This window comes from Pseudorca crassidens, chromosome 1 (assembly GCF_039906515.1).
Source record: "Pseudorca crassidens isolate mPseCra1 chromosome 1, mPseCra1.hap1, whole genome shotgun sequence".
NCBI lineage: Eukaryota > Metazoa > Chordata > Mammalia > Artiodactyla > Delphinidae > Pseudorca > Pseudorca crassidens.
In genome coordinates this window covers 148,932,680-148,946,194 of record NC_090296.1, presented here as the reverse complement: position 1 = coordinate 148,946,194, position 13,515 = coordinate 148,932,680, and the positions used below count along the sequence as shown (strand labels likewise).

Below are 13,515 nucleotides of genomic sequence, written 5' to 3'. Positions count from 1 at the left end.
GGGGGCACAGGTTTGAGCCCTGGTTGGGGATCCCGCGTGCCGCGCAGTGCGGCCAAAATAAAAAAAAAAAAAAATAGAGATGGTCAAAGAAGGGACAGGACAAATAGGAATGCCTTGCTCCAGGGACACCGCACAAACTTGGCGCGGCTAGTTTTGAGCTCACACCTATCCGTAACCAAAATCCTCCCCCTTTTGCTGAACTGCACTAGGTTCTATTCAGCAGGGATCTAATGGGGGCAGAGTACTGTCCCCGGAGACAGTGAGCCATTTGGTCGCCTCCCCTGAAAAGAGAGTATTCTGACATCTGCAGAATGCCAGCACGTCTCCAAAGCGGTGAAGCTGTCGCTAGCCAGCCCTCCGGGGACTAAGGGTAAAGGGCTGTTTTATGGCCATTTTTTCCATTCTTGTAGTGAAATCAAGGGTAATGAGACAGATAGAAGATGCTTAGACATATCTATAAAGGTAGGGCTTTCTCGGTTTGATTAAAGGAAAATTCAAATTTGAAAGTCAGAAGCGTAAGTAAAAATGTTGGGGGGCTTCCCTGGTGGCGCAGTGTTTGAGAGTCCGCCTGCCGATGCAGGGGACGCGGGCTCGTGCCCCCGTCCGGGAGGATCCCACATGCCGCGCAGCGGCTGGGCCCGTGAGCCATGGCCGCTGAGCCTGTGAGTCCGGAGCCTGTGCTCCGCAACGGGAGAGGCCACAGCAGTGAGAGGCCTGCATACCGCAAAAAAAATAAAATAAAAAAAGAATAATGTTGGGGTTGGTGAAGCAGCAAGCAGCACCCCTTTTCCCACGTTAGTTCTAAGCCAGTGGTGGAGCAGGCATGACAGCAGGTGAGGAAGGAACTGTCTGTCCTACTGATGATGGAGCTGCTGGGGAACAGATCTTCCCAATGCTGTCCCCGAGTGCACCTACCCAGTCCCAGGCAGCCCCGAGCAACCGGGGTCCTCCCCACTCAGCGCCCAACTCCCAAAACTTAGGGTGCAGGGGGAGCAGACCGGAGTCCGCCTCTCTACGGGCTGACCTATGTACCCCCATCCAGCAACCACACGAGTCACTCCACTTCCCCCGGGAAGACATCAGTGAGGGGATGGGCCGGGGCCAGGAGTGTTTAGAAAAACCCTTCCATGTGAAAACCAGAGGGGGAATTAAATATCCTTCATACAACAGCAGAAACGATCAATATTATGATTTTAAAAATGGTAATAAGGTGAAAGTCTTCATAGCACCACCTGTGCACGATTTCTTCTTTTATCGATAGGATCGTGAGAATTGGGATGTTGCAAAGGTGTGAATTTTTCAAACGGAAACGGCCACTGAACGAGTTGAACCTTTTTGATCAACACATTTAAAAATTTGCGATTTTTCCCCTTTAAGCAGATTTTGCTGCTTAATTCAACCGTTTTGTTGGTAGCTTAGTTAAGCATACCTGTTGATTATTATGCTGCGCTTTAATTCAATGGTAGCCTTAGGGACTGTGGGCTGGGTTACGGGATGTCTGTTGCCTGTGCAAGAGCCCAGAGTCTTGGGCTTTGTGAATTCTTGGGCTGTTTTCATGATCTTTCTGCCTTACAGATGTGTTGCTCTTTCTTACTCACGTTCAGAGCACCTGCTTTCAATGGCTACCTTCTATTCTGCTATGGCCTAGGACACTTGATAAGCAGCTTGTTATAATTGGGGGTAAAATAAAAAGTAAGTAGGCTACAAGTGAAGGGGTCCCGAAGTGTGAAATATATTTCACACCCTGAGTCACCTCTGTAAATCCTTCGAGGTTAAAAAAAAAAACCACTCGGGTGATTTCATCCGTGTCCTGGAGTTTGCCAGATGCCCCCTAAGCGAGGTATTGCTAAGCTATACATAAGCGTAGTATTCAGGTGCACGGCCATCAGTAGGGCTGCTCTGAAATACTACCTGGTCACAGCCAGGATTTGAGCCCAGGTTTACTGACGCCAGGGCTTCCCAGTCCAGCTGACTAGGACACATCCATGTCGAAGGTGAGGATTAGAGAGGGCAGCTGCTGTCTGGAAAATAAGGAGCGGGAGCTAGATGGTCTTCTAGTGCCCTCCAGTTTGGATAATTTGATATACCATGACAGCGGGGAAACCTGAATACTGATAGTCTTGTGCAGAAGCCCTAGGAACAGAGTCTCTGGGTCTCTTTCTGGGATTTTGCTCATGACCTTGTCCCCTGGGGTGGTTTCTGACCTTGTGTGGGAGCCTCTGGTGGAGAAATGATGACAGGCACCACTGAACGGGCTTCCTCCTAAGCAGCTCAAAGCTTCCCCCGCCCCATGCAGAGCATGGAATGCAGAGGAAGAAGCTCTGTTCTCAGCTGGGGCGAGAGATCCCCCAGCAGTTCTTCCACATGAACACTATATTCTATTCAGGGGTTGCTTGATGTCAAGAAACGTAAAGCCACTCGAGTGAACTCAAACAAAGTGGAGGTGTTCCTGAGAGGGAAGCAGGGCATCTTCAGGAAGTCATCCCAGCTGGGCTTCCTGGGCTCCTGTGCTGGAAACAGCCAAGCCCTAGGGACCAGATGGCCCGCCCAGTTCTGCTTCCCACTTTCTCCTCACATTCACACACGTTCCCTTGGTGAGCATTTTCCTCACCAGGCACAGGGTTGAGATGGAAAATCCCAGCTCTGTCCCCTTTGTGCTGTGTGGTCCTGGCAAGTCACTTCACTTCTCTGAGCCATTGGGATCTGAGAAATTGGGATGATAACAGTGCTTGCTGGACTGGATTGTCTGAGGATTAAATGAGATAATATGTCAGTTTACGGCATGTGCATAGCATGGCATAGAGTACGTGCTCAGAAAATGAAGTGTCAGTGTTAGCTTTTTCTTCAATGCATTTGTTTTTAATTTCTCCAGCCACATAAAACCTTGTGGTAGGACTTCCCAGGTAGCGTAGTGGTTAAGAATCCACCTGCCAATGCAGGGGACACGGGTTCGAGCCCTGGTCCGGGAAGATCCCACATGCCGCAGAGTAACTAAGCCCGTGAGCCACAACTACTGAGCCTGGGCCCTAAAGCCCACAAACCACAACTACCGAGCCCGCGTTCTGCAACTACTGAAACCCGCGTGCCTAGAGCCCGTGCTCCGCAATAAAGAGTAGCCCCCGCTCGCCGCAACTAGAGAAAGCCCCCGCGCAGCAACGAAGACCCAACGCAGCCAAAAATAAATAAAATTAAAAACAAACCCCAAAAAACCTTGCGGTAGACCCATCCATTTTGTAGGGCCCACCGGCTGTAATCACTGTGGCCAGCACGTAGTTCTGGGTAAATGCCTTTGGGGGAGGAGGGGTGGGGGAGGGGGGTGTGGACACCGAAGGGAACCACCCGCTCTGCTCCTGTGCACAGGCTGCTTTTCCTGAAGCTGAAAGCTCAGAACGAGAGGGAGAAGTTCGCCTTCTGCTCTGTGAAAGGCTGTGAGAGAATAAAGATTAAAGCTCTGCTTCCAAAGAACGCCGGCGTCAGCAACTGCGCGGCCACAGCCTACCCCAAGTTCGCGGAGAGGGCCGTCGTGGACGTGCCGATGCCCAAGAAGCTCTTTGCTTCTCAGCTGGTGAGTGGCCGACAGCGAGCCCGGGCCCTCCGAGGGGGCCCAGACCCCATCAGCGTCCTCTCCAGACATCTGCTCCGCTCCTTAGACCGTCTCCCGTGACCGGGGGTCGGGGGCAGTGAGGGGGAAGACCACCCATCGGGCCGTACACTTGACTCCACAAACCTGACGGCCACACTGGGTTTTGTTTACTTTGCAGACGACCAAGGACCACTTCCTGGAGGTGAAGATGGAAAGTGCCAAGCAGCGCTTCTTCCACCTAATGAACGACTTTGCCTACATCGAAGTAAGCAACCCTCACCCCTGCCCACAAAGGACCGCAAACTCGGTGGCTTAAAACAACAGAAACTTATCCTCTCGCGGTTCACAAGCCAGAAGTCCCAAGTCAAGGTGCTGGCAGGGTTGGTTCCCCCTGGAGGCTCTGAGGGAGGGTCCGTTCCAGGCCTCTTCTAGCCTCTGGTGCTGCCGGCAGCCCTGGATGTTCCTTGGCTGTAGCGCGTCCCTCCAACCTCTGCCTCTGTCTCACATGGTCTCTCCCCCATGTGTCAGAGCCTTACACCTCCCTCTGCCTGTAGTCCTTATAAGGACATCTGCCACTGGATTTAGGGCCCATCTGAAATCCAGGATGACCTCATCTCAAGATCCTTAACTTAATTACCCCTGCAAAGGCCCTAGTTCCAAATAAGGTCACTTTCACAGGTTGCAGTAGACATATCTTTGGGGGAGGCCGTCATTCAGTCCACTACAGAGGTTTGCAAAGAACCGACTGAAGTGAGTTTTATGCTTTGAAGGGCCGCACCGGTGACCTCTGTCTTCAGAGTCTGCGTGGGAACCCCCCGGGGCAGGAGAACCTCGGGGCTCTGCTGCCTTTGGGACCCCCTGCATCACACTGTGCGCTGCTTGTTGTCTGCAGGTGGATGGGAAGAAGTACCCGAGCTCGGAGGACGGCATCCAGGTGGTGGTAATGGACGGGAGACAAGGGCGCGTGGTGAGCCAAGCCCGCTTCAGGACCGCCATCCTGCAGGGCATCCCGTGGCAGCTCTTCAATTACGTGCTGGCCATCCCCGACAAGTGAGTGTGCGCCTCTGCTCCGGGCACCGGCCAGTGGCGCCGCAGACCCCCGCCCAAGTCCCCCTCCCTGTCCCTGAGACCTTCAGCACAGTCCGGTCTGAGAAGGCTTGGGGAGTGTCCACGGTCTGCCCACACATCATGGGTGCTGGCTGGGAAGCTTCCCTGCCTGGGGCCTCTCCCTTTGGAGCCAGGGCCACGGTGAATGTAGGTCAGGCTGAGGCGGACGGTCTACCCAGCTACAAATGGGAAGCCTGCCCTGGCCCTGTGCCCCCATCATGACCCACTCTCGCGGCATGAGCTCATCCCCTCCCATACTTTCAGTATGATCCAAATGCTGGTGGCTTTTGGGAATCTCCAGCCCAGACCTCCCTCTGAAACACCAGATACTTTTAATCCAACTGCAACTTGGACCATGCCACCTGGATGTCTGCTATGGAACTGACTTCTCATCATTTCTTTTCTTCTCACTCCCCTTTTCCACGTTTTGGTGAAACCATCATCTTCCATCCGGGCAGCTAGATGAGAGTCTGGGCATCGCGCTGGGGCTCTTGTCTTTCTTCTGTTTCACCACCACCACGCCCCATAACCACATCCTGTCAACCCTACCTGCATCGCTGCTCTCCTGCTAGGTATCCTGCGGCATCCTCTGCATCGCTGCTCTGTCTGGGGCCTCCCTGTCTGCCACCCACACTGTCGGCAGTCACCCAGCAGGCTCCCTTGTCCAGCCTCCCCCTCGCGAATCCACCCACCATACTGGGGGGTTGAGCTTCTTAAATACACGTACCTCCTGTCCTTCCTAGAAATCTTTGGTAATTCCCCTTCCACCTTCCAAATCTAACTCACATATCACCTCTTTGGTGAGGTCTCTTCCAATCCAACCAAAAAGTTCTACCTACCCCCCGTACCCACAGGACCAGTGGACATATCTACTCCCGCATCTAGGGTATGGACTTCTTGATGTGGGGACCATATCTAACTCCTATTTACATTCCTAGTATAATGGGTGGAGAATTCACTCCAAAGCCACAACCTGGCATAGCAGACAGTCTAAGCGCTCAACGTGGTACCTGTCATATAGGAGGTGCTTGGTAAATATTTATTGACGAAAACAAATGTACTACTTCCGAGATGCCGCACGATGGGCATGACGTGAACTAGACTCTTAGGTGAGATTCCAAAGAATGGGGTTCTGCTTAACCCCCTTTTGTCTCCACTCTCTTCCCCCATCACAAGCTTCTTTAGCCTGACATTTTCACGTGCAGATTCATACAGAAGGACCAGATTTGCCAGTTTGGGGAAATACATGATCATTTAGAGATTTTTAGTTTTCATGCCTTTTGGGGCCAAAGGACTTTTTCTGGAAATGAAACAGGATGCAGAAGCCTGGAATCAGAAACTGAAATGCGGAGCTGCTCTGCTTAGAAGCAGGGGTGAGAGGCGTGGGACTACCCCATGCAGGGCTGCTTTCAGCCCGTGCTGCGGCCCTGGTGCACCTTGCCAAGTACCTGGTGTGAGCCGTGCCCTGGGTTGGCACTGGGTACCCAGATAGGAATTGGGCACCACCAGACCCCGCTCTGACCTCCGGGAAAGCGGCAGTAGATGGGGCAAGGCAGGTCCTGCCCCACTGTCACCGCAGGCCCAAGCCAGGCCGCCCCCCCCTTCCACCCCCTCCACAGGGCCAGCCTTGCCACTGCTCGCACCCAAACCTTCAGGGATGGTTCCCAGGGGCTGTCTCTGCCCAGCCACCCCGTGGGGACCTCCGTGCTGACAGATCAGGGGCTTGGAGGGCACGAGATGCCCATACGAGACAGACAGGGACACCTGAAGTGTGCAGGCAGCTTCTGGGTGCTGTCAGGAGGCTGGGCGCACGAGAAGCTCTGTCTCCCTGTCCTGCCCCTGGGAGCCCCGTCTGGAGGGCATGACCTTTGTTTGAGTCCAGCCCAGCAAGAAGGCTTAACTGAGCCAAAGGGATGTTAGCTTTTCTCCTGAACGGGAACAGAGCCTGAATCCAAAGTTGAGGATGTGTTTGCGATGCTCCCCGTCTCCTTAACAGGCACAAATCCCTCTGCTTCCCTGAAGAGCCAGATGCAGTCCCCAGCTCGCTTCCCCTCTGTTCTTACTGCACCCAAGCTCTTTGCCTTTTAAGAGCTTGCCTTCTGCTCCCAATGGGACCCAAATGGGGGTAACAACAGCTTCCAGAATCCTATACAGTTCTTCCATGTCTGGACTGTGGTCTGTGGTTACAGGATTCCTCTGAGCTGCAAACTAGAAGCCCCAGTCGGGCCTCTGCCCCTGTTTCTATTCCTGGGGGAGGTGTGCACTTCCTGCCGTCTGGTCCAGCAGGCTGAGTCTGCCACCACGACGGCGGCTGTTTTCCCAGCACTTTGGCCTGAATGCAACCAGGGCAGGGGAATGGAGACTTTGCTCCCAAGCTGGGCTTTTGCAAGTCAGGACCTTCAGGCTGGGCATGCCCATTGCTCCAGGCCTCTGCCTCCGCCCAGGCACCAGGCACGGCTTCCCCTTTGGCAGGTCCTCTCAGATACTTGGTAACTATTTGCCTCCCTCACCCCCTCTGTAAAATGGAACGGTAACACCGTCCTGCCTGAGCGGAGAGGGTGGGTGTGAACCTAAGGGGTTAATCCTCCTCCGAGCACAGGGTGACTCCCCACTCTGGCTTCTCCCAGCACCACGTCTCCATCTTGTCCTGCGCAAACAGGGTTTGCATATTTAAGTGAAGAGATGCGTGCCGCGGTCGTTTGTGTGCCCGGCCCTGTCGTAGGTGCTGGCCCCCAGATGGGGTGCTCTGCGTACCTGCTCTGTCCTCTGTGGGGACAGACAGGGAGCAGCAGGGAGCTGAGAGCAGGCGCAGAGAAGGCCACAGGCACCAACCGCAGCCAGATGTGTGGGAGGGCGTTCAGGATGTGGGTCATCACATGGAAAGAGCCGGTCAGCTCGGCACGCGGGAGGGGCTGCCCTTCCCCAGTCCCTGGCGGGCCTCTGGGCACTGCTAGCTCGAGTCCCACGAGGCACAGTCCAGCATCCCTCCCAGGGAACCCCCGCATCCAGCTTGTCGTCCAGTCCTCTCATCCATCCCTTCTTGCTCAGCTCCATAGTTCTCATGGCATCGAAGGGAAGATACGTCTCCAGAGGCCCGTGGACTCGAGTGCTGGAAAAGCTCGGAGCAGACAAGGGCCTCAAACTGAAAGGTAAGGGGTGTAGACGGGGCCCTACCCTGACCGTGAATCCAGATGCCCAGGGCACAGGCTGCTGCTACCTGCTGCTGAGACCAGACCACTTTCCCCCCAGACCTGGGTGGGGTCTCAGAATCCTCAACACAACTAGTGGTCTGCAGGTGTGTGTGGGCAAGAGGCCGCCTTGTCCCCATTCCTGCCCCGCAGCAGCAGCATTCCAACTTGTGACCGGACACCGGAAGGAAATTGCTCGAGCTGCTCACCTGTCGACTCAGCAGGTGGCCCTTTTTTTTTTCCACAAAAGTATCAGCAGAAAAGTGGCTCAGTTTGACCCTCCTACCCAGTTCCTGCTACTCCAATCGGCCAGGGGCCCTACGTCTTCTGCAGCTTCCCAGCTCATGGCCAGCATTTGTACAGCCCTTTGCAGTTGGCAAAGCTCTCATTTGAGAATCTCATTTGAGAATCAAGGTCACACAGCTCTTCTGCCATAAAGCCTGGCACAGACCCCTTAGGGAAGACGCCAGCCAGGACAGAAATGTCAGCATTTTATTATCGTCACTGCAGACTGTGATGGGAGAGTCCTGGGGGAGGTCGAGAGGCGAGGCCGAGCAACGCTCCACATAGATAATAATGATAATGTCCGTTGTAGTTACCATGTAATGCTCAGCCTTGCACCTTGCTGCACATCCAGTAACGATCTCAGTTATTCATTAATAACCTGTGTGACAGGTACTGTTATTTCCACTTAAGGTGAAGAAACAGAATTAGTTAAGTAATTTAAGGTTAGAGTTTGGATCCTTATTTTTTCGAATCCAAAGCCAGCCATCCTTAGTGGCCATGCTATCCCGACTGCAAAACACATCAAAGCTAGCAGCCTATCTATCATGTGGGACGCTTATCCCAGGCAGCTCTCAGAGAAAAATCAGGAACAGTGAAAGTCCTTCAAACGAGCCAAAAGAGAACACAAGGAAAATAGAAGCGTCTTCTCCAGCCTGGTCCTGAAAGCATTTGGGGGCCTCTGTCCTTTAAATTCAGACCCTGTTGCCAAAAGTTGATGAACATAAAGGTGACATACGTCAAGGGACACTTTCCCAGTGGTGACGGGTGTGTGCTGCCTGCCAGGCTGGGCCGTTCCCGAGTGTAGACATGGACCCCCAAGTCCCTCGGACGGGGTCAAGCTCCGAGCTGTGAGCCAGAGGGCCCTGCGTGGGGCTCCGGAGTCTAGAGTTCTGGTCTGGGCTGCACCATCTACTAGGTGCCCTTGGGCAAATTCCTCCACTTCTCACAAATCCCTTCTAAAGCCACAGAACGTTGGAGCTGGGGCAGAAATCTCGTAGATGCATGCCATTATTTGACAGGGACACGGGGCTTCAGGGACGGGCAGAGACTCGCTGCTAATTGTAGGGTCAGCTCCAAGGTGGCTGGGGTTCCCGGGAGGTCTCCTGTGGGAACCAGAGAGCACTCTGCACAGGTGGCTGGGAGGCTCAGGTGAGACCCTGTGTGCCCCGTACAAGCCAATGCCAGGTACCACCAGTAACCGGCCACAAAGCTCTTCCCGGGGGGCGGACAGTCCAGTGTGGCTAGAGGAGAGGGTGCCTGGTACGGGCAGGGGAATGGCGATGGGGAAGCCTGGAAGGTGGTGGCATATAGCCATGCTCTGGTGAAGTTTCTGCTCATGTGACGTCACTGCTTTTCAGAGAAAATGGCATTCGTTGGCTTCAAGGGCAGCTTCCGGCCCACCTGGGTGACTCTGGACACTGAGGACCACCATGCCAAAATCTTCCAAGTTGTGCCCGTCCCCGTGGTGAGGAAGAAGAAGCTGTGAGGACCGCTGCCACCTCAGCGCTGCCCTCCAGTGGACTCTGACGATGGACTCCCGGCAGCTGCCTGGGGCAGCCTGGCTGGTCCCCCAGCCCCTGTCCAGCAGCTGCTGGGGAAGGCCACATGTCAGCCCTGATGGGCCAAGGGGAGGGTATCAGAGACCCCTGGTGCTGTCACCTGCCCTCACTCAAGTGTCTACCTGCAGCCCCAGGGGCAGTGTTGCTGATGCTGGAAACCTTCTCTTTCCTGCAGCCTCTTGGGTGCTTCTCTCCTATCTGTGCCTCTGCGGTGGGGTGGGGTGTGTGTGTGTGTGTGTGAGGACCGTACGAGGAGACCTGCGCTGCGCTGGCAGCAAAAGTCCACTTTGGCGGGAGCTCTGCCCCAGCTGGGAGGCAGCCTGGAGGGGGCGCTGGGTCGTCCACAGATCCCCATGCTCTCCAGCACGCACGTTAGGGTGGTCGGTGTAGGAGGAAGAGCCCTGGTCCTAAGGAAATCTTCATTCCTGTAAGCAAGAACCGACCTCCGCGGGATTCGGAGCTGGCGTGCAGACCGGGATTCCGTCTTCCGTTCACCAAGATGGAACCGGCTACCCTCGGAGAAGGGCGAGCCTGCCTCCGGAGGGGTTCAACCTCTCAGGAGGCTTTGGCACCCAGGTTGGGAGTTGGACTAGGTGACCTTTAAAGGTCCTTTCAGTTCTGAGATGCCAGAACTGCGATGCTGTGGCTTTTCACATTGTGCCCGGAACCCAGCAATAGGTGAGAACGTTCCTTCCAGCCAACATCCATGATGCTGGGTGCTCCGGGCGTACAGGATGGAGCGGTGAGAAGCATTGCCTAAGGCAAGGGGCTCGCAGTCTGGTGGAACAGGTGGTTGGGCGTGTGTACCTCTGATGCCAAGCGGAGAAAGCCAAGAGAGGTAAAGAGGAGGTCAGAGGCAGTTCCCGGAGGGAAAGAGCTTACGCGCTCAGGTGGTCAGGAAGCTTCCTGCAGTAACGAAGGGCAGGGGCATTTGGGTGGGCGGAGATGAGGCAGCCTCTGGAGTGGTTCCTGCCCACATCTGCCGAAGATGGGTGACTTCAAAGTCGCCCTTTGCCCTCGACTTGCTGGCCACCCGTAATAGAGAAGCGGGCATCAGAGGGGGTGATGGGCTGAGCTCATTATGGCCAGAGCACTGGGTCAGCTGGTCCACCAACCACTCCAAGAGGGGGTGGAGTCAAGTCGAGAAAGGGGAGCTCCTGCATCGGGGGCCCTGAGAGCCCTCGCGGAGGCCCACACGGACACACTCACACCTCAGTGAGCCTGGGGTTTCAGAGCTGGAAAGGACCTTAGGAAACACCTAGTCCAAAGCCTTTGTTGTATGGATGGGACACATGAGACCCCAAGCTGGGGAAGAACCACACGGCCAGGGCAGGGCCAGGACGGGAGCCCCACTCGCCGCACTTACTGCCACACCACGCTGCCTCAACAGCCGGCCTGAGTGGCCTCGCGAAACGGGGGCAAGTCCCCTTGAAGGGAAAGAAGATCAGAATAGGAAAGAGAGTTGGCCGATGACTGTTTCTCTCCTGGTCCTCTGCTTGCACAAGGGCGCCCTCCTCTGGGCTGTGGAGGTCCTGCAGCCTCCGCTTGGCTCAAACTACCTGCCCTGCCGAGCCGGCGCCCAGCAGCTGCGGTCACCGCACTGGTGCTACCTGCTTCTGTAGGTCTGCAGGCGCGCCCAGCAGACACGTTTTCGGTGAGCCAGCTAGGTGGCTCCGGGATCTGAAGAGCTTTGGGTCCACCCCAGGCCCTCTCAGTCACTGCCTAATAACCTGCTCTCTCCCTTGCCCACCTTGGAGAGAGCAGGAGAGCTTCCAGAGAAAGAAAACTCTATCTGTGGCTTATACTCCCTCATGAGGCACCAGGGTCGCTCTGGGTCTCGTCCCCTTTCCTGCCCCGACCACAAATTCTTTCCTTCCTTGGCACCATCTGCCCAGCTGCACCCAATGAGACTCAGCCCAAGAGTTCACTGCCCAGGTTGAGCCAGTTGCCAAAGAGGTCTCCCCCACTAGACAGGTCTTTCGCTGCTAGGACCTGACGGTGGGACTCTGCCGCTTAAGACCTGGCAGCTTCAAAGGCCCGGGTCCCAGGAAGGACCTCTTCCAGGCAGGTCAGAGGCCATGGGGAGGAGAGTTCAATGACCTCGCGTTCTTGTCTATAGTTCTGTTGAGTTTTCCTAAACTCTTAATGCAAGGGTCTCATACTGTGAACCACTTAGGATGTGATCACTTCAGATGGCCAGGAATGTTGACTGTCTTTGGTTCAGTTCATGGAAAAAGAAATACCTATTTGAAAATCCTCAGAGTTGTACATATGTCTAACAGTGCAGGATCTGTGCATAAAACTTTCCTTCCTAAACCATTCACCAAGAGCCCGTGTCTGGGCATGTTCTTGGTAGCACAAATTTTCTCACTGCTTAGAAAATTGTTCTTGTTGTTCTTTCTGTCTGTAAGCCTCAAAATGAGTTAGGCCTTTAAAAAACAAAAAAACAAAAAAAAAAACACTCCTCTGAAACGCTTGTCTTTTTCCTGTTGCCGAAATAGCTGGTCCTTTTTCGGGAATTAGATGTATAGTGTGTTTTGTCTGTAAACATTTCTTGTAGGCGTCACCATGAACAAAGATATATTTTCTATTTATTTATTCTGTGTGCACTTCGAGAAGTCATTGTCAGAGAAATGAAGAATTGTCTTAAATGTCATGTTTGGGGATGTCCTTTGGACCACTTGAAAGGGGTGTACCCAGGGCCTTCTGCTTGCAGCAGAGGGTATCAGCTCTGGTTTGGAAGATCTTGCTGTACCATAGTAAACATACAAAGGATATCATCCACCTGTCTGCGTGTTTTGTTTTCCATTAAAGTGGGCCTCATTTTAAGCCAGAGAGTTACAGAAAATAAGATTGAGGAAACCTCCCTTTGCATCTGCCTCTCACTTCCAAGAACTATTCATGTGTCAGAGTCCTACCTTGTCCTGCCCTAAGGGGGCGCCCACGAGAGCAGGTGGAGATGGTCCTAGGAGAGTGAAGATGTCGTTCATGTGGCTGGCCGCAACCAGGATGCACTACGTCCTTCTTACTCCTAAGCCATCAGTAAGCTGTCAGGGCAGCACCCTCTCCGAGGGGAAGCCAGGGGTCAGCAGTCTGGACTCGAAGCCAGACTGTTTCTTCCTCATGGGCACAGTTTGGTCAGAGGCCAAACACGGTATCTGAGAAGAATGTGGAGACTGAGGTGGAGAAATAGGTCCAAATCAAGCTGCCAGACAACAGGGGCAGAAGCACCTGGGCAGAGGTGAGAGGGGCTCGGGGGGCCTGGAGAGGAGAAAGTGAGAAGCTTAGAACGGGGTTAAATGGGAGGGTCTTAGAGCTGTGCTCTCCAGCAAGGCAGCCACTGGCCACACGAGGTCACCTACATTGAAATTAAGTAAAATGAAATACAAATAAAAATTCAGTTCCTTGGCTGCACTAGCCACATTTGAAGCGCTCAATAGTCCACATGTCTAGTGGCTACCATACGGGACAGGAAAGATATAAAATATTTCCATCAACAAAGCAAGTTCTTCTCTTAATGATTTCCAGGAAGCTTCTGGGGCTCATACACTGGACTTTTTAAAAAATCTATGCTCCTAATGTGTGTGTGTGTGTGTGTGTGTTCAGTCCACTTAAAGCGGCTGGCACCAGACTGGTGCTATCAAATTGTCAATAAACAAATGCAGTCGTCTCTCGGTAACCGCAGGGGATTGGCTCCAAGACCTCCATGGATACCAAAATCCGAGGATACTCAAATCCCTTACAGTCTGCCCTCTGTTTCTGTGGGTTCTGCATCCGGGAATTCAACCAGCCT

The 13,515-nt window shown here is 54.0% G+C and overlaps 1 protein-coding gene across 4 annotated transcripts in view; it reads left to right on the top strand.

Moving 5' to 3' along the window:
- CEMIP (cell migration inducing hyaluronidase 1) overlaps positions 1 to 12,502 on the top strand; it is a 163,705-nt gene extending 151,203 nt beyond the window's left edge. For all 4 annotated transcript variants that reach the window (XM_067698608.1, XM_067698605.1, XM_067698611.1 and 1 more), the window contains 5 exons: positions 3,361 to 3,565; positions 3,762 to 3,848; positions 4,476 to 4,633; positions 7,739 to 7,839; positions 9,522 to 12,502. In XM_067698608.1, the coding sequence (XP_067554709.1) occupies positions 3,361 to 3,565; positions 3,762 to 3,848; positions 4,476 to 4,633; positions 7,739 to 7,839; positions 9,522 to 9,649 (679 nt within the window). In that variant the 3' untranslated portion in view covers positions 9,650 to 12,502. The remainder of the gene's footprint in view (positions 1 to 3,360; positions 3,566 to 3,761; positions 3,849 to 4,475; positions 4,634 to 7,738; positions 7,840 to 9,521) is intronic.
- The last annotated feature ends 1,013 nt before the right edge of the window (positions 12,503 to 13,515 follow it).